At 30.1% G+C, this 24,394-nt stretch overlaps 2 protein-coding genes across 3 annotated transcripts; both read right to left on the reverse strand.

Annotated features, from left to right (window-relative positions):
- Window positions 1-5,102: 5,102 nt before the first annotated feature.
- LOC129294678 (mRNA cap guanine-N7 methyltransferase 2-like) lies at window positions 5,103-10,972 on the reverse strand. 2 transcript variants are annotated; one of them, XM_054933138.1, is made up of 12 exons: window positions 10,740-10,972; window positions 10,528-10,606; window positions 10,347-10,441; window positions 8,658-8,729; window positions 8,285-8,366; window positions 7,812-7,845; window positions 7,457-7,579; window positions 7,269-7,361; window positions 6,289-6,357; window positions 6,052-6,140; window positions 5,852-5,949; window positions 5,103-5,632 (listed from the first exon to the last, which is right to left on the reverse strand). In XM_054933138.1, exons 1-12 carry the CDS (start codon window positions 10,839-10,841, stop codon window positions 5,435-5,437), a joined length of 1,134 nt encoding a protein of 377 aa, XP_054789113.1. In that variant the 5' UTR covers window positions 10,842-10,972; the 3' UTR covers window positions 5,103-5,434. The 2 variants fall into 2 exon arrangements, with proteins under 2 accessions (XP_054789113.1, XP_054789121.1); XM_054933146.1 differs by lacking the exon at window positions 7,812-7,845 and having other exon boundaries at window positions 8,257-8,366; window positions 10,740-10,971.
- Window positions 10,973-20,352: 9,380 nt separating this feature from the next.
- Window positions 20,353-23,932, reverse strand: LOC129306609 (uncharacterized). Its single transcript, XM_054947288.1, has 3 exons — window positions 22,243-23,932; window positions 21,824-21,914; window positions 20,353-20,606 (listed from the first exon to the last, which is right to left on the reverse strand). Exons 1-3 carry the CDS (start codon window positions 23,848-23,850, stop codon window positions 20,416-20,418), a joined length of 1,890 nt encoding a protein of 629 aa, XP_054803263.1. The 5' UTR covers window positions 23,851-23,932; the 3' UTR covers window positions 20,353-20,415.
- Between the last annotated feature and the right edge of the window lie 462 nt (window positions 23,933-24,394).

Below are 24,394 nucleotides of genomic sequence, written 5' to 3' on the forward strand. Positions count from 1 at the left end.
AATAATTTAAATAAAATTTTGTGTGATATTTTTTAAATTAATTTTATTTTTATAACAGAAGACACATTTGATTTCTTACTTTTTCTTTTTTAATTTTATTAATATCAAAATCAATTTACATTTAATAGCATGTAAATATCATATTTTTATTAAATAGACTACAAATAATATGATACGCTCAATTTACTTAAATATTTTTCATAAAAGTGACTATATATATATATATTTATATATATTTTGACATGTAAAAGTAAAAATATTTATATACCAATTATATTGTCAATTCAAATATCATTCATTTCCAGAAATCGTTAAATGCATGATTTCATGACATGTTAATTTGAGTAAAGTGATAAATGATTGACCTAATTTCCAGGTCCCGTTTGGTTCACCACATGCTCCGACTCTATGACCTTCAATACTCTCTCTGCTCCTCTACTTCTTCATCCTCATCTAACCTCATCACTTGTGCAATCCATCCAAGAAACTTGCTGGCCTCCCTCCATTTTGTTCATCACATTTATTTATTGTCATTCAAAGTGTTCGCTTAATTAAATTCACCAGATTTATTGTCACTATTTGCCAAATTTTATCAGTTGCTGGGATACTTGAACTCCATCACTGTACAAGCTGTTCGATTAGCTTCATTTGCTCCAGATCCTCGACATATGCATTTACTTTCACCAATTTTGATTTTTATTTTTTGGTTTGTGATTTCTATAATATGAATTTGTTGATTTTTTCTTTTCTAATAAGAAGTTGTTTGATTATGAGTGTTGGTTAGTGTAGGATTTGTTGATTATTGTCGATATGAAAAGTCTGATTAGAAGAGAGGCAGAGTGGAGGATGACAGGTGTGTGGGATAGAGGAGAGAAGGATGGTGTGAAAGAGATAAAGGTAATATTATTTTTTTTTTTCCATTTTAAATACATAGAATAGAAAAATATTGATTCCAGGCTTTCATTTTTTTTTCCAATCATATCAAACATGCTGGTAAAAAAAAATCATACCAAACATATTATTAAACTCAATTTGTTTTCTTTTTTTCAGTCTCAGTTTTATTTCATTTCATTTTTATTTCCCACTTCATCAAAATGCTTTATGCAAATTAAAGGACGCTCTATATTTTGTGAAACGGAAAATTAATGGGCCAGATAATTTTTTTTATATTTTAAAGTATTTAATAACCAATTAAAAATCATCAAATATAATTATAATAAATTCAGGTGTTCTAAAATAAAAGCTGAAGGAAGTAAGAACCACCTTGTGACCGGGGATAAAAAGGAGGGGCATAGTGGAAATACGAATAATAAGAAGGACTTAATGTGACACCACAAATTAAAAGGAAGTTCCGTCACGATCATTAATGGCAACCACGCGGAAATATGTGCTTTTACAATTATAACCCCACTTTCACTCCGCAGACCATAGTCCACACCCCACAGCTGTTATTGTGGCCCTCCTCGCTTCAGGACAACGTTAAATTTTTAATTAAACCAATATATAATAATCATAACTTGAATTATAAGATATTTTTTTAAATTATATTTTAAAATATAAGATATTTTAATAAAAATAAGATTTTATTAATAATTTTTTGAATATTACTCTTACCATATATTCTCTCTTTAATATTCTTTTATGAATTAAATGGAGGATATTTTTAAAATTTATATTTTTATCTTAAAAAAATAAGATTGTCAAGTATATTTAATGAGCTTTATTGATATGTATGATTTTGTTTAAAAATATCTTATGATTGAGGATAAAGGGAGTATTTTGGTTAACAGGCTTTTGCATACATAACTCATATTATAGGACTAAATCAAACAAATAGCTCAATATTTATTATATTTTATAGTATGATTGATTTATTATATTTATCAATAATATATCGTTGTATATCAATTAGGAGTGTTTAAATTGTATTCCTCTCAATTGGATCAGTATTATCCTGATCATATCGGGACAAGTCTCATCCCAACCCGAATACAATTAAGACGAGACTTTGCGAGATAGAACAGACAAGAGGTTTGGAATAGGACATGAGATTACTATTAGGAAGTCTCATCCCATCCCGAATATTATATATATATTATTTTTATTTTAAAAATATACATTAAATATATTAATTATATTAATATAATTTATTCTTATATCTATCTATGTAATAACTTTTATTTATATCATATTTTTGCTTTATTTTTAAAAAAATAATTAACTTAACACATCTTAACTAAAGTAGAAGAATTATAATTTGATATTATATTTAACTAGCCTGTTATTGCTATTCTAATAGTCTAGAGATCACTTGTAATTACTATTTTAATGTATAGTTGTGATTAATGTAATTTAATAATTGATTTTAAATTATTGTAATTTATGTACTTGTATTGTTTTAATTTTAAATTTAATAAATTATATAATTTAAAATTTTAATTAATGTTATTATCTAAAAATTTCTTTGACATTGTCAAATTTATCAGGATGGCAGAATGTCCCGATCTTATACCAATATCATCTTAATTTTTAATGGAATGGGATGATTTTCAGGACAAGACGAGATACAAATTTAACCCCTATCTTTTTTCTGTCGCATAAATACCCCTAATATCAATGATAATCCCTTGTAAATTTTTAAATTTTTAATAATAAATTTTGTGTATATAAATGATAAATTCCTTATATATTAATGAGAATTGACAATACTCCTAAATTTTAAAAAAGTTAGCCTATATTTTTTAGGTACAAGATTTTTTTCAACAAGTGGATCAATTTATCCTTTGACAGCTATAACTATATATATATATATATATATATATTGTATTTCTATTTGAATTGAAATATTTATTTAATTATACATATAAACGATATCATGGTGGAGAATCAATGAAAGTATAGAAAGATTTTTCCCATTTTTTTATGTTAAAATCAAACTTGTTATTCATCATTGTGGGAGTTTGAATGAGTTGAGTTTTGAACTTATAATTAAAACATTATCCCGAAATTAGGAGTGCTTTAATAGAAAATTTGGTGTAGATAAAAAACAAATGTTGAAACTAATTACTTTAATTTTGTCGTCAAGATTTATTTTTGAATTTTAATTATTGAATTTCTGATGAGATTGTTAACCTAAAAAATTATTACAGAAACTCAAATTAGGCTTATACTTAGGGGACTATTAGGAATAAACTAATATATTTAAGTCATTATTTTTACAATATGCATGAATTTTTTTTAAAAAAAATAAACTTGTTTGAAATAAATACTTGAGTTCTTAGCATTAACTTGACAAAATCTTTTTTTTTTCCATAACAACTTGACAAAAAATACTTTCAATATGCATGAATTTAATTTTTAAAAAAAAACATCATATTTCAACGTGAGTGGGGTTTCCTCAACAAATTAAATTTTTGATGCATTAAAAAGCCAGAGAAGCATGATGAAGGGGCTACTTGGAATGAGATACAAATGTTGGGGAGATGAAATTGAAATTAACATTAAAAAAAAATGAAGTCTTTAAATATTAAAATAATACAAAGACACTTATCAAAGCAAGGTTTCAGTCTATTATTGAAAATGACAAAAGACTCCACAATATACGATGAACCCCAACTGTCCTTCTCCTTGTCGCTTAAAGATATATAGACCAAATTAGATTATCAATCAATACAAATACTTGCTAATTATTCTGTCTTTTGGCAGCCGCGTACCAATCAATTCTTAATTACTAGTATTTATTCTTAAGACATGCTTAGTGAATTAATATAATAATAAGAGGATGTATTTCTTACCTCTTGGCTCGTTAATTTTCATCATTCAGTTCATGAGGCTTTTTTTCTTGTTATTTTAGAGACCAAGAATTAAAGGAAGCTGATTAGGGTCCTTCATTAGTCATTAGTATCATATGCTTTTTGTGTAAGAAATACAAAGATTCCGTATGCTTCAATTTTTTATTATGATTATTTGTAATCATTATACGGCTGTCTTATATTTCTATATAATTAGGTTGGATTTTTTTTTTTTTTTTTGCATCGCTTGTTAACGAAATTCCATCTCCAATATTTTATTACTTTTTTTTAGTAAAGCAATCTTATATTTCCATATAATTATTAAAGTATAAATAACATTGAATTATCTGGCAAAAAAAACTATAAATAATATTGAATTGAATAATTTTTTTTAATCTCCGTATCATGCTTATATCTCTCCTATTACATCAATAAACAATGAAAACAAATCCAAATACATTAATTAGTTTTAATATGAAAACTAAAATGTCAACGACACATTATTTACATTAAAATTACAATGATAATTGTTACATTTGAGAATAAGAATTTTGCATGAAACAACTAAATTGTGAACTAACTTGATTATACGAGATCTACGAATTGATTGATTATCTTATTCAAAAAAAATTTTTAAATCTACAAAGACTGCTAGAACAAACTAAAAGCAAATGGTCTTGAACAATTAAAAAGTTTCCAAAAAAGGCTTTTACCAAAAGAACCTTTAAAGAAGACTTGACTAGGAATCATTGGATCTTATCTACCAAACTAAAGAAAAAGAAAGATTTGACTCCTTGTCCCTCCACCTTTTTCTTTTTTGGTTGCAAATTGTAATGACTAACAACCACCATTTTTAAACTCAAGCTATGGGGAATAAACAAATGAATACACATGCCCAACTTTTACTCAAAAAGAGGGGAGAAAACGGCCAGTGCTAACCAGATTTTGCATACCTGTATTCAATTCAACTCAATTTCGTTTTTACTTTCTGCTAAAAAATTTTGTACTTGATTTATCAACTCCCTGTTTGGGTGGAAGGGAATGAACTAGAGGAAACTCTCATGAATTCAATTTCTAAAAAATGGATAAGTGGGGTTATAAAATTCTAATAAAGGGAGGATGCAAATTAAAAGAGTAAGGAAAATTAATTATAATATTTTAACCCCACTTCTCCATTTTTTTAAAAAAACTGAACTCATTAGAATCTCCCCCCTCCTCCATTCCCCTCCAACCAGAAAAGATAGACATGGAGTCATGAGTGCTTTATGTAAAAGAGAAGGAATGGGTGGTGACTGCTAGTGCATCCTCAAAGAAAGTAGAACTTTTGAACAAAAGATTTCCACAAAGAGGGACCTACACAAGAATCTGAATGCTAAGGCCTTTAAAATAAACACCGAATCATAGTGCTAGATCAACTACGTGTCTATTTCCTTCCCCTCTAAAAGACTACAGACCTCATATACAACAGAAGTAGTGTGTCAAACCATTCATAGAACATATAAAAAATAGTCATCCTGAAAGAGAGTGTATAGCTGCTACGTGTCTACTCATAACTAGTTTCACTTGCCCATTTTGTGTACATGGAATCCACTTGAGAAAAATCATGCTTCTAAACAGTATATATATCTTCCTCTCCTAAAGAATCAGATTGCCTCTGGGAATCGTAAATCAGCAGGTCCAGGACCCAAAATCCCTTTTTGTTCGCTTATCTTGCCCAACCCAAGAGGAGGTTCTACAACTATAACTGGCAATGGAACTGGAACTGGAACTGGAACTGGGACTGGGACTGGGACTGGGACTTGTACTGGTACATTAATTTCCTCATCTCGCCAACCGGTTCCCTGCCACACACATACCATGGAATTGGGAGACGAATGTATAGATCACTGAATCCAATCACGTATATACATATGTACGAAAAAGCATATTCAAACTTTTCTTTATAGGGAAGATGAATTTCTACAAAGTAATTACAATACAACAGAGAAGCATTTTCCAACTGGAAGCATGAACTAGGCTTACCAGCTGCCTTTTAAGGGCTTAATACTAGACATGCTTACCTCATCATGACTATAAGTGGGATCCTGCATTAATGGAGTTGACATTGGGGGCGTGATATCTGGGTCAGGCTTTTGAAATATAAACGTGGTATAGAGACCTGTATCAGAATATATTGAAAATTTAAAAACCCACCTTGATGAGATTGAAGCCAGAAACTTCAAGGAAATAACATGTTAACAAGAAATAACAAATGAATCACCAAGTGTATCATATGATCGAGGAAAAAGTCTCCCTCTAGGATCCAACAGGTTTGGAACTGAATTCATTAGCAAGCCTGCGAATTGTGCTCTTTCAGCATCCACAAAGATTAGCGTGAATATCCAGTCTAGAAAACTCCAAAGATGCTAATAATGAAGATTAAATTGAAGGATTCAAAAGGATCAGCCTCTGAATACACAGTTCTAAAAGCTAATTTTCTAACAAAATGCAGTAGTACCTGTTGTCATCATAAAACTCAGTCAAGTTTTGAATCTCCACATACTCAAGGCCAGCTTCTCTCGCCAACCTAGGTTGCACCAAACAAAAGTAATAGGTTGTTAAATGTAAATCGAATACACACACACACCCCCGCACTCTCTGATAGAGCCCAACTCTAAAATTAAATGCACTACAACAGAACGCTACAATAACAAGCAATTAATGAGGGAAATGCTGAGGTTTTGCTATTAATGACCGAATAACTGAATCCGTGTTTCAAAATGACCTTCATTGATTTTCCCCAAAACCCTATTCCCTAACAAGTACTAAGAATATAAAAACACAATACTGAAACAGTCCCTCCCTGGTGTTTGAGAGACCAAGACTCTCCTCACTTCTGTCTTCACTCTAAAACATTCTGTCTGAGTCCCTCCCCAAAACAAAGCAAAATATTAAAGCAACCCAAAAGGTAACACTAACACCTAAGCTGAGTCTATTGCCACTCTACAAGCATCATTACTTACTCCCCATTATCAGGAACCTTAGGACAATAACCTTGAACTGCTGGATCTTTCCTCTCTGACCCTTGTCCCCCCCTCAATTTCCTCTCATATGTTTTGATAAATTTTCCAGCTCTATCACACACACACAAAACAAGCATGGACTGAAATAAACATGCAGACAACATGGTGTCGGTGAAGTTTGAACATCCCACCCATCACTGCTTGTTATCAGCACAAGAATCCGTAATACATTTATCCTCCCAAAGATTTCAATTCCCCATCCAACTATTACAAAGTCAACTTTAACATGATTGTTATTAATTGTATCTGCAGCCTAAATAAAAAGTCTAAAGAAAATGGCAACAAAGCTTGCACACTTGAAATCAGTAAATGGTCAGTAGCAGAAAGTGGTATCAACATAATATTCAGTATTAACCAACGTAACAACTCAGTCATTGTTCATTGTTAATTATAGGTTATGGAATAAGACAACAACCTGATGAAGCTTGGAAAGTGAACCAAGCAATGGGTTTCTGCAGAGACATCATTAGAGAATTTCAGCTGATATTTCTTTCCAAATAGTGGAAACCTGGTAACAGTACACATTCAAATGGAATAACTTTTTACTAAATTAACCCAAAGAAAATAAGCAGCAAGCAGTTGATTAGTAGTAAAGGACTATACTTTTCTTCTTCAACTTCAAAAGTAATCATGTAATTCTCTGTCCGAATACAGTTGGGAACAATGTTTGGCTTCATGCTGCTGCTTTTGTTGTGATAAGCTTCAACATTCTTCTGGTACTTAGCCCTAAATAGCCATGTATAACAAGAAAGAACTGCTGATTTAACATTATCCAGTTCATTTGTTCATAACGATCAACAAAATTCATGTTAATTTCAGGTTAATTATCTAAAAAAAAGTAATGATGACCAAAGCAATACAGAGTTACAATTAATGAATGTGAACCCCATACTAGATAGAAGCAACTATATGCAAAAGAGGGAATAAGAAAAAAATCTGTACAAGAAAAGATCATTACTTGTGTAAATCTGGATATGTCATGTAGGCTTCATCTGAAACAATTAGACAGTTCTTTACCCTTTTCTTGGGTTTTATTGGACAGAAAGAAGGGCTCGCATTATACTTGTGAAAATAAGATAAGCACTTCATGAAATGCAATGATTACCACTGAACTAAAAGGGGGCAAACCTTCAGTCTTGTATTTAAGCAGAAAAGCGTAAAATTATCAAAATTATAGTACATATTAAGAAACCAGACACATGGCATGTAAGAATATAAAATTAAAAAATCAACAACATGGCAGTCATGATAGCAGATATCAAGCTCATGGTTGAACAAGCATATTAAACGACAGACAAGAACATAACCCCCCCTCCTAAATGAATAACACTTTAATAAAACCAAAAGAATAGTGCATGCAACTAAATCCAAGAAGGAGCCTTTGGCAATCACATGTCTCATACCATATGGTAGATGAGTCAGGAGTAATACCGAAAAAATAACCCCCTGGTTTCAGCAAAGATGATACATTATGCAGAAGTCTCCGTGCTTTCTCCTCGCTCTCAAAACACAACTGCATGTGGATAAGTTATTCAGAAAAGAAAGAAATAAAAGAAAAGAAATCCTGAAAGACCAATAAAAATAAAAAATTAAACAAAATAAAAGTTCCAGTGATTACAAACACATTTCTTAGGACTTGCCTCCTCAACCATTTTTCTAAAACTACTTCAAGAGAATGATCACAAAGACGTGGATAAGCTATCTCCTAAGAGAAGCAAAAAGAGGCTCTAATAAACCTTAAAAAATTAGCCAAAAAAAAAAGTAAAATAATGCAAGAAAACATAAGTAGAAAGCAAATGGAAACCTGCAAATGCTGCAAACAGCAGACAAGATCAGCCTTATTGGTCCTCTCCTGCAGATGCATATCTATATTCTCCTGTCAAAAAAATAATAAATGAAAAAGTTAATAATAAATGTAGTTTCTCCATTTTTTTTTGGGCACAACTAACATGATCCATTCTTGAAGTCACATATAGGTGTTCATGTTATCACAAACCATGCACTTCATCAATTCCAACATTACAGAGTATTCTGATACCATATTCAGAACAAATAATATCAAATATACAACTTACATTTCTTCACTTTTTTTCTTAACGGGAGGTAAATGAAGGTAAAATTGAATTCACGTCAAAAGTGTAATAGACACTCTCTTGGCTTGTCATGCCTAAATGTTACTGTAGAAATATTGGGAAAGGAGGCAGTGACAAAAATTTCCAGCTTGTTTAAATGTTGATACAGTAAATGCTTCATGGAAATGTTGTAACTGATGAGGAAATGAAAACCACAGTCACAATGATAAAAGCATATTAATGGATAGAAAAAAGAAGAAAAATAGGGGAAGAACAAGAGAAATAGTGAAATACAATAGCACATAGGCACTGCAAGCTTTATTTCCAAACATGACATTAATTCTATATCAATTCTCCCAGCACATTCAATCCTATAAAGGTCTATATTCGTTTAGTCAGTTTCTCTCATTATTCTGCAATTCTTTTCTTTATTTTCTAATTGATGGTGTTCACTTTTCTTTGTTAAGGAGCCTGGTTCTTCCCAACTGATTCTTCCTCACTATGTCTTCTTTTGAAGTGATGTCATCTATATGCAATTGATTTCATAGCCTCACCCCTCCTTCCTCGTCATTTGACACATGTCAAATCTACCAGAATACATTGTATGTCAGAAATAAAAGGAAACAAAATAGTACACCCATAGCTTCTTCCTTAATATTATCGACAATCAAAATTTTCCATTCTTACCACCAATGACCTTATAATATCCCTCAACTAACATCTGGTAATCACAACTCCAGCCACTCAACTGTGAACATATTAATTGTTTCTCCAAGCAGCATCACAACTACATTCCCCATCCTCACTTCCCACCCCAATATGGGGATAAAAAAATAACACTTATCAGAGAAGCCTTTTCCAAAAAAACAGGTTTTCCCCTAACATTTCAATGACTTAGCAATAGTGAATTATCTTCTTCGCATATTTCAGTAATTTTTTAGCATTGGAAAGACAACAAAACACTGTCAGAAAATATTAGTTTTTCCCCTGACATTTGCAATAGTTAGTTCTCTTTGCATATGTTATTTTGGCATAACAATAGAGGGTCTGCAAATGTCAGAATCTTCCGCATGAAGCAACAATTCTAAGCACCTCAGCCTCAGGCATGCAATCCTTAAACAAAAGGTATCCCTTGCTCGTGAACAGTGACTACTAAAAAATAACTTGAAATGAGTTCTTGGCTACAAAAATCTCAGCGGCTCAAAGGATTAAATGAGCTCTTAGATCAAGGATAAAATCACGTATTCTTACAACATAATTATGAAGAATAACAATTACTCCTTCCCACAGAGAAAAATTAAATGCGAAAAGCGATCGAAGGATAATAAAGGCATTATAAATTTAAAATCAAGAATATAATCCAAGCTAACTATATGAGAAATCCACGGATAAAATTTCAAAGGAAATTGAGAAAACCTCACCGTGCAGGGATCAATCTCAAAGAACTCTGTAGTGTAAGCTTTCCTCTGGCTCTCCCACGCTTCTCGTATCTGGCTAATCCCAGACGACGCCGCATCTATAGCAACAATTCACGGTTAACATACTGAAACTTAAGCAGAAATAAACACAACCAACAGGAGATAAGATGTCACAATTCAATACCGATTCCAATATAATGACCGATTTGGGCTTCATCCCACTTATCAGCATCTGCTCCGCCTCCACAATACAAGTCACACACCTTCAGGGACCAAAGACCAATACAAGACACATGAATGAAAGGATTATTGCAACCGAATAGAAGCAAGCGAGAAAGATGAAATCAGCGCAGGAAAAACAAACAGCGCAAGAAATTATGGATGTGGGGCCAATACCGTGGCATAAGGGTGAGCGAAAATCTTGATGAGAGCCATTTTGGCAAAGTCGTAGAGACGATGGGGAGTAGATTCAGTTCTCGGGCATGCAATTTGACTCATCGTCTCCTCCAGAATACGCCGGAAAGAGCTTCCAGGGCGTCGATTTCAGAAATTTTGGCGACGCACACAACACTGCAACCAAGGAAGCATCTGTCAAGTCTGGAAAGTACAACGGTACAAAGCAGCATGTAACTTATTTCTAGAGCTGTCAATTAGATCATCGGACCGATTTTTTAAGCTCGAAAATAATTAAGATCAGGTTTTTATTTTAAAAAAAATAATAATTTGAATTTAAAAATATTTAAAAATAAAAGGGCCAACCTTCTAAAATTACAGTCCGTCTTTTTAAGTTTTTTTTTATTTTTTTAAAAAATTATAATATAAAAAATTAAATATATAATTAAAAAAATAAATATATTAGACTCATTCGTCCCTCATTCATTCATTCGTTAAAATTTAGCTAATAATATTAATTAAGTCTAATTTTTATTGATATTAATTTTGATGTTACTATTTAATATTAAATTTAAATATTTAAATTTTTTATTTATCATGGTGTAAATTATTTTAAATTTATTTTTTAAATTTAATTTTATGTGCAATAACTTTTTTAAAATTATAAATATGTTTTTTAAATTTTTAAATTTAAAAAATAAAAAAAAGCCCATGAGGGCCGGCCTTTCAACCCTAAAGGTTAGAGTTGAGCTTTGTAAAAAAAACTAAAAAACATGATAGGACTTATTAGAACCAACCTATTTAAACTTGACCCTAATTGATAACTCTACTAATTCCCTTTCAAATTATATTACATTTTTTAAAAATTTTGAAAATATAAAATATTTTAATAAAATAAAATTTTATTAAATAAATTTATTTTAATATTGTAAATTTTTCTATTTATTTAATTTTCACGTATTTATCTTCTCAATATCATGACCCACAGTTATTATTAAATAAAAATATTTTTAATAATTTATATTTATATTTTAAAAAATAATAATATAAAGTGTATTTAAAAGAGTCTTGAGAGTGGAAGCTAGAAAGTTTTGCATAGCATTTTATAGATAGATATAAGAGAGAATTTTAATTAAGGATGATAGAAGAGAAATATTTATCAATGAATTCTAAAAAAAATTAAAAATTCTCTTCAAAATTTTTGACCTAAACTGAAATAAAGTTGGTGGCTAAAAAGACCTGAATACCCCTGTTCAAAACAAAGAAAAAAACGATTATGCATTTAGAATAAAATGATTGAACTAGTATGATTGTTAATAAATTATATAATTTATAATTGATATTGATAAATTAATAAATAAAAGATAGATAAGTAACAAATGATATTAGTATGATTATTGACAAGTGAAGTCATAGATAAGTAACAAATGATATTAGTATGATTATTGACAAGTGAAGTCAAGTAATTTACAACTGATATTAATAAATTAATAAGTAAAGTAAAAAAATTAATAATTAATTATGGTGCTTTTTGATCAAATTGAATGAACAAATCTTGTAAAGGATTCACAAGTCAAATTAAGTAGTTAATACATTATGTTGATAAATTAATAAGTAAAGTTATGAAATTAATAATTTAAGATTATAAAACCAAGGAATTAACTAGTTAATTATTTAACAAGCATTGTTAAGGAATTAACAAGTACAAGTAAGCAATTAATAAGTAAAATTATGTAGTAATTAAATACTTGTTAATTTTCAAGAAGAGCATTTCGATCTTTTCAGCCACCTATTTTATTTCAATCAATTCATTCTAAAAATCTTGTAGAGAATTTTCAGATTTTTTTGGGACCCACTAATAAATATTTCTCTTTCATGATCCTTAATTGAAATTCTCTCTTAATATTAAAACTATTAAATTATTAAACTTTAAAAACCTTACAATATGCTCTCTCTCTGTTTTCTTTTTTTTTTTTTTAGCCAAGTATATGCTCTCTCATTAAATACAAAAATATTGACCATTAAATTTGATTATATTTTTTTTTTCATAAGACTTGATGGTAAATATTCTTGTATTTAACAAGAAGGATCAAATTACAACTTTTAAATATTGAAGGAGAAAAATACACATACAGGAAGATATTAGAGATTAGATATATTCTTAGATCTATAATTCAAGAGTAAAATTATTGTTTACTCTTTTTTTTTTAATTTTTTATCTTTAAATAGAATGTGTGTGCTATAGTATAACAAGTAACAACGTTATCAAACTTAATAAAGAAAGATGCTCATATGAAATCATCGTTTGAATTATATACTATAAGTCGGTTGCAAAAGAATGGCAGTAAAATTCAGTGGTATTAAACAGAAAAATACTATATATTTATTGAAAATTATTAAAGAAAAAATATAATCAAGTCCTTTGAAATTGTATAAGTGATAATATGATTTCTCAAAATTTCATAATTTCATTATAATTTTTAAGAACTTTTTTGTTATTAAATTTTAAAATGAAAAAATTATTTTACTTTTATTAAAAATAACAAGTATCAATCACAGCTTTTGCTTAAGAAATAAAAGCCTTGATCACAATTTTTTTTTTGTGAATCATGAGAGTTAAATAAGAAATCACAATTTATCAAGTATAATTTTTATTATTGAAAAACAAGTTTTCAAAATAACAAACTCTAATTATAACTTTTATTTAAAAAATAATAAATTTTATTTGAAGAATCACAAAAATTAAATAAAAAATCACAACTTATCAATATAGATAATTTCACAAAGTTTCAATGGAATTATGGCATGTGATAAGAATAAAAGTGATATTCAATGATTTATATAATTTCACTAAAACAAAAAAAATGTATATTTTTGGTCTTTTCATTCCACATTGAATTCTAAATTTATCTTTTAACTTTGTTGAATTTATTTTTAGTTTTTTAACCTTAAAAGCACTATCAACATTTTTTTCTTTTCTTTTCTCTTACATTACAACAACAACAACAATCAGCATTATGTTATTAAGTAGAATTAATTATATAAATTACATTATATCATCATACTTTATTATTTATTAAACTTTTAAAAATGTTAACAATAAGTCTTATTTCTTTTCTCTACAATTGCTTACTTAAATTATAATAATATTTTGAGCTAATAATTTTATATTTAGAACTCTCATTCAATTTAAATATGAGCATTGATGAGTTCCAAGCCGGAGCAACTCTTTATCATATAATAATTTTAACCACATTATTATAACAATATGAAATACTTTCTAATTCAGTTTAAATATGAGTATTAGTGAGTTCCAAACATATTTTTAAAGCCATTTCTAATTCTATTTTCGGTTCCATTTTCAATTTTATTTTCAATTCCATTTCATTCAAAATGCTTCCATTGAACCAAACGAGCCCCAAAATTAAATGAAATACTTTCCCATTTAAAATTTGATATTTTTCTTAAATTCATGCAAAGTTAAAAATTAATTATTGGTGAATTTGATTGTTTCAGGAGCAGGAATTATTGGTGAATGCAAAATTAACGCAGATTGTGATGCTAAGTGTCCTTGTATATGTCACCCCAGAAGAAGCTATTGTTAACTTGATCCTATAATATAACTGTTGTCAGCAAATGTCTTTGTTGTCCTTGCCCTCCTTCTGAGTTCTAATAATCCCTTTTCAATGTCCTAGTCATTGGAATAATAAAAATTTTGAAATAGAAGATAAAAATCAACACCAAGAAGAAAATGCAAGCTTTATAGGAACCTTGCTAATTTTATTATTAACCAAAATGTCATGTTCAAAAATCACGTTGAGCGTTGAAGTTCAAATCAATTTTCACTTCAGACTAAAAACATTATCTAGAAATGATCTAACTAAACAAAGGAAATGGCTATTAAACTAACATTTACTTGTGGTAGAGAGTAGCTTGTGTTTGGCATCCAACTAGAAGGAAGCTTGCTTTATAAAAAAGCTTGTTAATTTTATTATTAACCAAAATGTCATGTTCAAAAATTGCATTGAGCGTTGAAGTTCAAATCAATCTTCACTTCAGACCAAAAATATTATCTAGAAATGATCTAACTAAACAAAGGAAATGGCTATTAAACTAACATTTACTTGCGGTAAAGAACAGCTTGTGTTTGGCATCCAACTAGAAGGAAGCTTGCTTTATAGGAAGCTTGTTAATTTTATTATTAACCAAAATGTCATGTTCAAAATTATATTGAACGTTGAAGTTCAAATCAACCTTTACTTCAGGCCAAAAACATTATCTAGAAATGATCTAACTAAACAAAGAAAATGGCTATTAAACTAACATTTACTTGCGGTGAAGAGCAGTTTGTGTTTGGCATCCAACTAGAAGGAAGAGTTTCAAAGCAAATATTCTCTTCTTTTACTCACGCCAATTTTTTTTCAAATTTATTTATTACTTATATTGTTTTATGCCCTCCTTTAATTACATATATATATATATACACACACACGGGTGAACTGTCCAGATTTTAGTGTTCTTTGGATCAAGATAATGAGAGTGATACGTGTTAATTTATTTTCACTTAATAGGGATTATCTTTATCCATTGAGATATGTTTACTTGTTCATTGAATATAAAATAAAGTTATACTCATATTTTGGGTCAATATATTCATGTACTTAGTCATAGATAAAGCCATGGTCATTGGCATGCATTTTTATGTTCAAAAATATTGACATGGATCTCCAATAGAAAAAATATACCCAGAAGATCACTTCGAAATGTTCATTAGTAAACTAAAAACAGCTTGTATTTTATATTCAATTTTTCGGGCTGAATTTTATATTCAACATTAAAATACATAGCAACAAAACCTTTATTAGATTATGGCAAGAAAAAGCTTTAAACTAACATTTACTTGTGCGGTAAAGAGCAGTTTGTGGTTTGGCATCCAACTAGGAGGAAGAGTTTCAAAGCAAAATATTCTCTTCTTTTACGCACGCCAATTTTTTTTTCAAATTTATTTATTACTTATATTGTTTATGCCCTCCTTTAATTACATATATATATATACACACACAACGGGTGAACTGTCCAGATTTTAGTGTTCTTTGGATCAAGATAATGAGAGTGATACGTGTTAATTTATTTTCACTTAATAGGGATTATCTTTATCCATTGAGATATGTTTACTTGTTCATTGAATATAAAATAAAGTTTTTAACTCATATTTTTTGGTCAAATATATTCATGTACTTAGTCATTAGATAAAGCCATGGTCATTGGCATGCATTTATTATTGTAAATCAATAATATATTGTGTACATGGATGCTGCCAAGAGAAATAATATATACCCACGAAGAATCACTTCGAAATTGTTCATTGAGTAAACTAATAAATCCATGCATCTTGTATTTTATATTCAATTTTTCGGGCTGAACTATTTAATATTCAACATTAAATTATATTACATACGCACACATAAACTTCCATTAGATTATGGCAAGGAAAAAGTTTTCGGGGAAGAAAAAGCTTTTCGGGGATGAAATTTTAAACGGGCAAATTTTGGAAATTATGAAGTATATTATGTGTATTATTTAAATTAATTTTATCACACATATGGTGGATTATTAACTTTTAATTATATTATCAAAAAATTTAATTGTTCATTGAATATAAAATAATATAATTTATCTATTCATTGGTCAATGAATCAAATTAATAAAGGGACATGCTTTCGTTTTTTTTAAATCAATAATACATGCACATCAGCACATGAATGTTAACCCAAAAAATAAAAAATAAAGGAGATGCATGATGAATCACTTTTGAAATTGTTCATTGAGAAAAACTATAAATCATATATTAAACTTTTGGAAGGTTATGTCCCCGAAAAAAATCTTATGATTAGATGAATATCTAAACAATTTTGAAAATTATAAAATTATATAAATATAAATTATACAAGTCAATTTGTTTCTATGCGGTTTCATTCCATTTAGTTCGAAGCTATTATGGGATGGATGAACAGAGCGAAAGATTATATAAAAAAGAAGTAGAGTCGATAATTTGAATTGATTATACCACTTTGGGTAAGCTTATTTTGAAATGAGCTTAAAGTATTTATTTTATAAAAAAATTTTATATAATCAAGCCTGGCCTAATTTCTCAGAGGTCCGATACCCAAATTATTGTATTTTATTTTATTTCAATTGTTATCTAATTTCAATTTTTATTTTAAAAGACTTATATTTTTAATTTTTATATTATTTAATAATAATAAAAAAAAAGAAATTCAGGTGGTCCATGTTAAATCTATTTGGGTTTAGACTTGGCCTAAATTTTTTAAGATTTTTTTTAAATTTATTCAAGTTGACTTGTCAAGTTAACCCAAATTATACCTCTTATTAAATCTTTCACTGGAAGAGATGTCCCATTTACACTTGACTATGCTTTGAATAGAATAATTACCTTCAATGAAAGATACATAAGCAATTAAAAAGATATTTGTTAATAAATCTAAACAAATAAAAACATTCAAAATTAATTTTTTATGTTATCCCATTTTAAATTTGAAGATACTCTATAAAAACAACTATTACGTTATGTATAATGATAATAAAACAACGTTATCAAACTTAATAAAGAAAGATGGCAAAAAAAAAAAAAACACTTAATAAAGAAAGCTCATAGGAAATCATCGTTTGAATTATACACTATAAGTTGTTACAAGAGAATGGTAGTAAAATTCATTAGTATTAAACAGAAAAATATTGTATGTTTCCAAAAAAAAAACATAAAATATTTTATTTTTATTGGAAATTATTAAATGCTATTAATTAATAATGCAATTCTACTGTATTGCTCTTTGTATAAATTGACTTGTCCTTCCGTGGATTTGAATGAAGAAAATTTAACAATCACAAGATGGCTCTGAAGAAGTCTCAAGTCTGCTTTGTATTGTTCTTGCTTCTCACCGTCTTCTCCCTCCCATCCTCAGGTATATCTATGATAATTTACAGATTAACTGAAATAAAAAAAACAATTGTTACTTCATGTATTGTATTTTTCTTTAAAATTTACATAATTTTCTTTCAAAAATGAAAAGTAAACTATATAAATCTCCTCTGAGATTACATTATTTTTTTCACGTTTATATTTGTTTTCAAATCCATAGATTACACACATAATTTCTCTTTTTTTTTTTTTTAAATAAAAGTTTAGGTGAACTTTTGTCATCTCAATATTCAAGAAAGACAGCAAAATGTACATATAATCAAATCTTAAAAATATAAATTTTGTAATAACCACAACAATAATAGGCAATAATAGGAAACATTTGATGAACTTTTAAATTTAAAATTTTTTATTAAAGCCTACTGAGTTCAATAGAAAGCTACAACCATTAATTTTTCAACTCAATCCTTCACAAAATATCCAAATATCATGCTCAAATGTGGACATTTATTAAGCATAAATAAATTACAATAAAGAAACCAGGGCATGGGGTTGAGTGTCCCGTAACCAAGTGTCAGGGTTTCGATCCCTGTTTATGTATGAAAAAATATTCTCTGGCCAGCTCTTCTACCCTTTGAGGTGCCTGATTATGAGCGAATCCGGATTAGTTTGGGCCGTTGTTGTACCAAAAAAGATGTTCTGCCTAGGTTACTGATGTGTAAGCAAAAGAAAAATAAAAAAACAATAAAGAAAGCCAAGAGAGAGGGAAATAAGATAGGAATTTCAAACCCAAATTTTCATTGTAGCTACTGAACTCTCGTTTCGTCGAACTTAAGAGTTATAACCTGTTGCTGACGTGGAAGAAAATTAAGGCTTCATTGCTCCAAAAATCAGACAGAAACGGGGCAAGCATGATGAGAGTAGGGAGGAAATGAAGAAAAGAAGAAGATGAAGAAGCTTGCGATCGCACACGTCTCCGCATCTGCTCCTCCTTTCTGAAATCGTCCACCTTTGCTCCTTCTGTTTCTATTCCTTCAACTTTCCCTTTTTTAATTCAAGTGATTCGGCTGTCATGTGCACCTCACATGACAAAGACCTTTTTTTTTTTTTAATGAAAATGACAAAACTATTCTTAATGACCCTAATTACAATTTACACAATGTTACCAAAAAAAAAGTTGAGATAATAAAATTGAGTACACTTCAAACCCAAACAAATCTCCATTAATAATATTCAATTAGTTTCAAAAATCTGCACAAAATAAAATAATATTCAATAACCATGTGTGCAAAAATATGAAAAAAGTACTTGCAATGACTATGACATGCCTCCAAATTCAAAAGTCTTCACAATGACTATGGCATACCTTTGGGTTAAAAATCATTTAAAGAAGTACTTACTTTTCGCTCATAATAAAATTCTCACATCAATAATAAAAATATGATATCGTAAATTATAAGTCAAATCCTTATCAATATAATTACTTTTGTTGTCAAACACTTAAAATCTATGCAAATATTATCATAGTCATTTCTTAGGTTAACTTTGTAACTTTAGCCCAGTTACTATAAGGGAAATACCTTATACATTTATATTGTGTATGTATATATATACTATTTTCAGTCCAACCAAAACAAGTAAATTTTAAAATGTCAATAATATTAATAATAAGAGTTTGTTAGGAAATATTCCCTCCAATCCAAATATAAATAGTTTTTAGGGAAAAATCAATAAAGTCCTCATTCTCATTAAAATATAGTATTTTTTTTTCTTTTTACCTTTAGTCTCAATTACTAATACATTTTATGATGAATGAGAAATAAATTTATACAAGAATCTAGGTTAATAATACAAAGTGTAAAATGAAAAAAAAAATTCACATGTACTAGATTGCTTATATTTTGAATCAAAATTAATTGAAAGAAAATGTTTATATTTTAAATTTGAGAGAGTAAATAATACATAAAAGATATACATGTTTTGATTTAATTGAAAACAAATAACTTAAACTTTAAATATATAAGACTAAATATATAAATTATCTTCTTACTACAAATATATAAATGAAAATGAAATAAAGAACTGAAGGCGTTTAGTTTGATTAGTCGAGGAAGATGAATAACTTATCTTAAGGTCTCAAATTCAAATATGAGATATGCCGTCGCATTAAATAAATATGCCAAAGGAATTCTTGAGGTGCCTGTGAGATTTCTGCTGGTTTACGATCCAACACAATAAGGGTTCTAATTAGTTTGAACAGGAGGTAAGAATACCCTCAAATTTTCTAGAATATTGAGCGACAGAATCAAATAAAGAATGAGAAATAAGGAAAAGAAAATAAATTTGGATTCAAGGAGGAGATACAACATGTTTAACAATTTGTGGTCATCCTCCTAATACAATGAAGGATTTGGATCTAGTGAGTGACCTAATGCATCAATGTGAAGAAAATATATTCAACATCTCACTTTAGTGAAATTCAATAACCAATCAAATTTACTAGTGCCATATTTCAGCAAAAAAGGATAAATATTCCTAATACATTTACAAATATCCAAATATTGTTAACATTAATTATCCAACAATATAAAATTATCCAAAAACTACTCTCCATTATCTATTAGGGATTTTGACCTAACATATGATTTAAATAAAAAAAAAATCAACACCAAAAAGGAAATACAAGCTTCGTAGGAAGCATACTGATTTTATTGCTAATTGACTCTTTCCATGAACCGATTAGAATTGCCTATATTTAAGCTCCGCGATACATGTAGATAAGGCATCTCTTAATTGGGTGTTATCAGAGTCCATATAAAGGGCGTCTTCATATAACCTTCTAGCTTGGTGTAGCAATTTCACCTTCTCCTTGCTGCTAGATGGCCTCAAACGAGACCTTTGCTGCAATGCTACACCCCATCTGAACAAAGCTGCAATTTTAACAAGCTCAAATTAACCTCCAACAACAAGAAGTCATATCCCACAAGAGAGGGTCAATTACATGAATCATACGATATCATTCTGATATCTTGTTCAAAAACTTCATTGAGTGTTTAAGTTCAGATCAATCTCCAAACAAAAACGTTATCCAGAAATCATCTAATCATCTAACTAAACAAAGAAAATGGCTTTTTAGAATAAAAGCGAGATGCTGTAAAAGAGCAGTTTTAAGTTTGGCATTCAAGGGAAAGGAAGAGTTTCAAAGCAAAATTTCACCAAAGCATGCGAAAATTTAACTTGTAATGAAATTAATGTCTAGTGTCCCTTGGACTATGATGTGTGTATCTATTTGAAATACCTGAATTAGTCTCCACAATGCAGTTGTTTCCATGAAAAGGTTATCTATTTAATTACATTACACAGTCCATTGACGGTGGTATACTTAAGGGTCAGATTGGCAGCAATAATGGAAATGGAATGGTCCATGGAAAGAACAAAATTAAAAAAAAAAAAAGAAAAAGAAAAAAAGAAAGTATTTCATTAAAAAAGAAATAAAAATATATATTTAACAGTTGACAAATGATACTCAGATTCAAATGTAAAGGGGTGTATGGTTCCTGTGATCTTCACTCTGTCGTTTCACATAGCGTGAAACCTGGAGTGTTAGGATTGGAAGACAGTGTTTTTGTAAGGGATAGGAGGGTGGCATCATAAATAAAGACTAGGCAGAAAGGTGTAGATTAATAACAGCCAAGAATTTGTCATTTCAGATCAGAGGGCTAAATAATAAATTTGTTTTAACAGTTACAGCAGCAAAATTTATTTATAAAAATTATGAAAAAAATAAAAATTATATCATTTCTTATGTGTTTATATATACAGAAAAAGGGAATACATTAAACATGAAATTTCAAATTTCAACCTTTATGAATTATATTTCCATTAACAAATAGTAAACAAAAAAAAAAGATAGTATCAATTTTTAAAATGATGTTAATTAAAACAAAGAAGGGCAAATTTAAAAATTCAAGGAACGTAGAAGTTGATCAAGTGTGCAGCCAAATATTCTCATATATCACTGGAATGTAAAATACCATCAATTGCCATACAAAACAAACATCATGAATACCTTAGAATTTCATACCATAATATATGAAACACCATTATCTGAGATAATTCCAAAATTTTGAGTACATAGAAACATTACCATCAGGAGCATAAATATTTCCTTTGGACAACATCGCATTAAATTTGTCAATTGCAGCTAAGAACACTCTGTCAGCCTCAGAAGCTGCCGCCTGTAATATTTGAAAAGAAATCAATCAAACTAGAAACTGAGCATTAGACAAAAGAATCAGCGTGTCAAAATGGCAGAATTAATTATGCCAGCCAATAGCAAGATGACAAGATGTATCATATCAGATTCTAATCAACAAATCATTTCTAGACCCAATTTAGCTGTTCACTAAACTATACTTGAGTCAGTGTGCCTAAGTGGGCTATACATAAAAAGGTGGAGAGAAAAACAATATCATGGTTCTCATACAAAGTTACCAGGGAACCGTAAGAGAACTCTCAATTGAATAATTGAAACATATAATTTCATGATATCGACTAGACGCATACCGGTCCAATATCTGCTATCAATTGTCCACGGAAAAACAAAGCAAGACCCCAATTATATAGGGCTCTCACATCATTCCCATCAATTGACAGTGCCAGCTTATATTTTCTGCCTGCCTCTATAAGTAGCTCTTCACACTCCTCACATACATCAATTAACATAGGTGCAAGATTTTCTTTACTGGTGATTTTGTTTTGCAGTCGATTCAGGATTCTACTTTGTTTTCCAGATGATGAAGTGACGCTTCCAGACAGAAGCGTTCTAAGGTCACGACTACTCTTTAACTTCAATTCCCCATGCAGAAGATATGCATTTCCTAACTGGCCTACAGCCAATAAACTCATAGGCTTTAAGTCTACAGCTCTGGAAAGTAAATTGGAAGACTTGTACAACATGATTTCAGCTTGATCTTCCTCACACCTACCCTTCATACACTCTTTGGCTTGCTTTAAGAGGTCTGTTGCTTCAACAAGATACTTATCAAACACCATATCATCAGAGATCTTCGAAGATGAAGAGACATTCAATTCACTCTCATGAGTAAACAAGTCATTGGGAACATTGTGGTGATTATCACTGTTCTTCCCATTTTTTGTATATTGAGACCCATGTGATCCATATTCCCTCTTCTTATGAGAAGACTTCTGAGTTTCATGAGCACTATTGATCATCTGCTCATGTGCAAAGGAAGATTCACTTTCCATGTATTCAGAATCAAGCAGATTATCATGAGATTCACATATGTCTCTGATGCTGTCAGAATTCAACTTCACAGAGAAGCTGTGACTATTTGAGAATTGCAATCTATTGTTCTGGCGGTGCCTATAATCTTTTTTGTCAGGAAATATTTTGGCACTTCTGTCCTGATCATCTGAATGCAAAATTTCTTCCTCGCAACTAGCAGTTGTACTGCCTTTTCCATCAACTGCCAAATCAGACATTCTCAAAGAATCATGAGAAGAATCCAAATTGCCATATGCTTTATGCTTATGGACTGAATTTAAGGACCCACCTTCAACAAGAGGAGTACTATTATTAGTCCCTCGAGTTTGATCAAATTCTTTATTAGTGGTCTCTCGTGTGACATTTTCTCCAATTTTAGCTGAATTGGAGGAGGGCAAATTTTCTCCAATCAAATTACCAATAGACTGTAGCATCCAGTGCCCAATTTCACCAACTTCTTTCTTTTTTCTACCAGGCTTATGTTTCCCAACCAAAACACCACTCGAGTTTTCCTCACTGTCGATTACATTAATGACAATATTCCTAGCATTCAATGCTGATAGTTTTATGGAATCTGTAACTTTAACATAACCATCCAAATCACCTACTTTAATTTTATTATTTCTGATAGCACTTTCCACATCACTCTTCAAGTTATTAGCTTTAAAATCAAGTTCATCAAAAAATTTCACCAAGCTCCTTAATTTCTCAGCAGACAAGTTCAAATTTTCCTCCTTTAGCCGTTCCTTACTTCTAATTGCCCTTGCATCATCAAAACCGAAGGTTACATTACGAAAAAACCCTACCGTAAAACCAGTGGCAAAAACCAACAACACAGAAGCTGGAAGCAGGATTATGGACGAAACTTTAACCCTAGAGATTGCCATTGCACACACAAGGCCCAACAGGAAAACGAAAATGTTCTTCCTATCATCAAGTCCAATAGAAATGAGAAAATTACGAAGCACATCAGACTCACCGGGCCCCTCCGACGCACTAGCGAATTCCAGGTCATCCCATCCGCCGTAAACGGCAGAGTTAGGATCACAATGAGCTCTTAAGGAACAAAATCTGGGGAATATAGAGCCATGACTGCGACCGCAATTTCTACCAGAAAATTGGAGAAAATTGTGGTTTCTTCGAGAAAGCGAAGGAAGAAAGTAAAGAGCAGGTGAAGATGATGATTGAGAGTTCAAGAGATTAATGGGACTTTTGACAATCACGGTTTTCATCGAAGAATGCCTCTAAAGACGATAGACTTTCGCGGACTCTTTAAGCTGCAATATGAAAGTTGATCATCACTTTCGTCTCGCCCGCTTCCGCATTCCATGGCCGATGAGTATCGGATATTCCCGCTCCAAACTACTTAAGCGACGGCGTTTTGGTTGCTGAGTAGCCAAGGCCCAAGCGGGTCTCGGCCACTGACAGCCG

Source organism: Prosopis cineraria, unplaced genomic scaffold (assembly GCF_029017545.1).
Source record: "Prosopis cineraria cultivar Desert tree isolate PC_DT_omini unplaced genomic scaffold, ASM2901754v1 PC1, whole genome shotgun sequence".
Lineage (NCBI taxonomy): Eukaryota > Viridiplantae > Streptophyta > Magnoliopsida > Fabales > Fabaceae > Prosopis > Prosopis cineraria.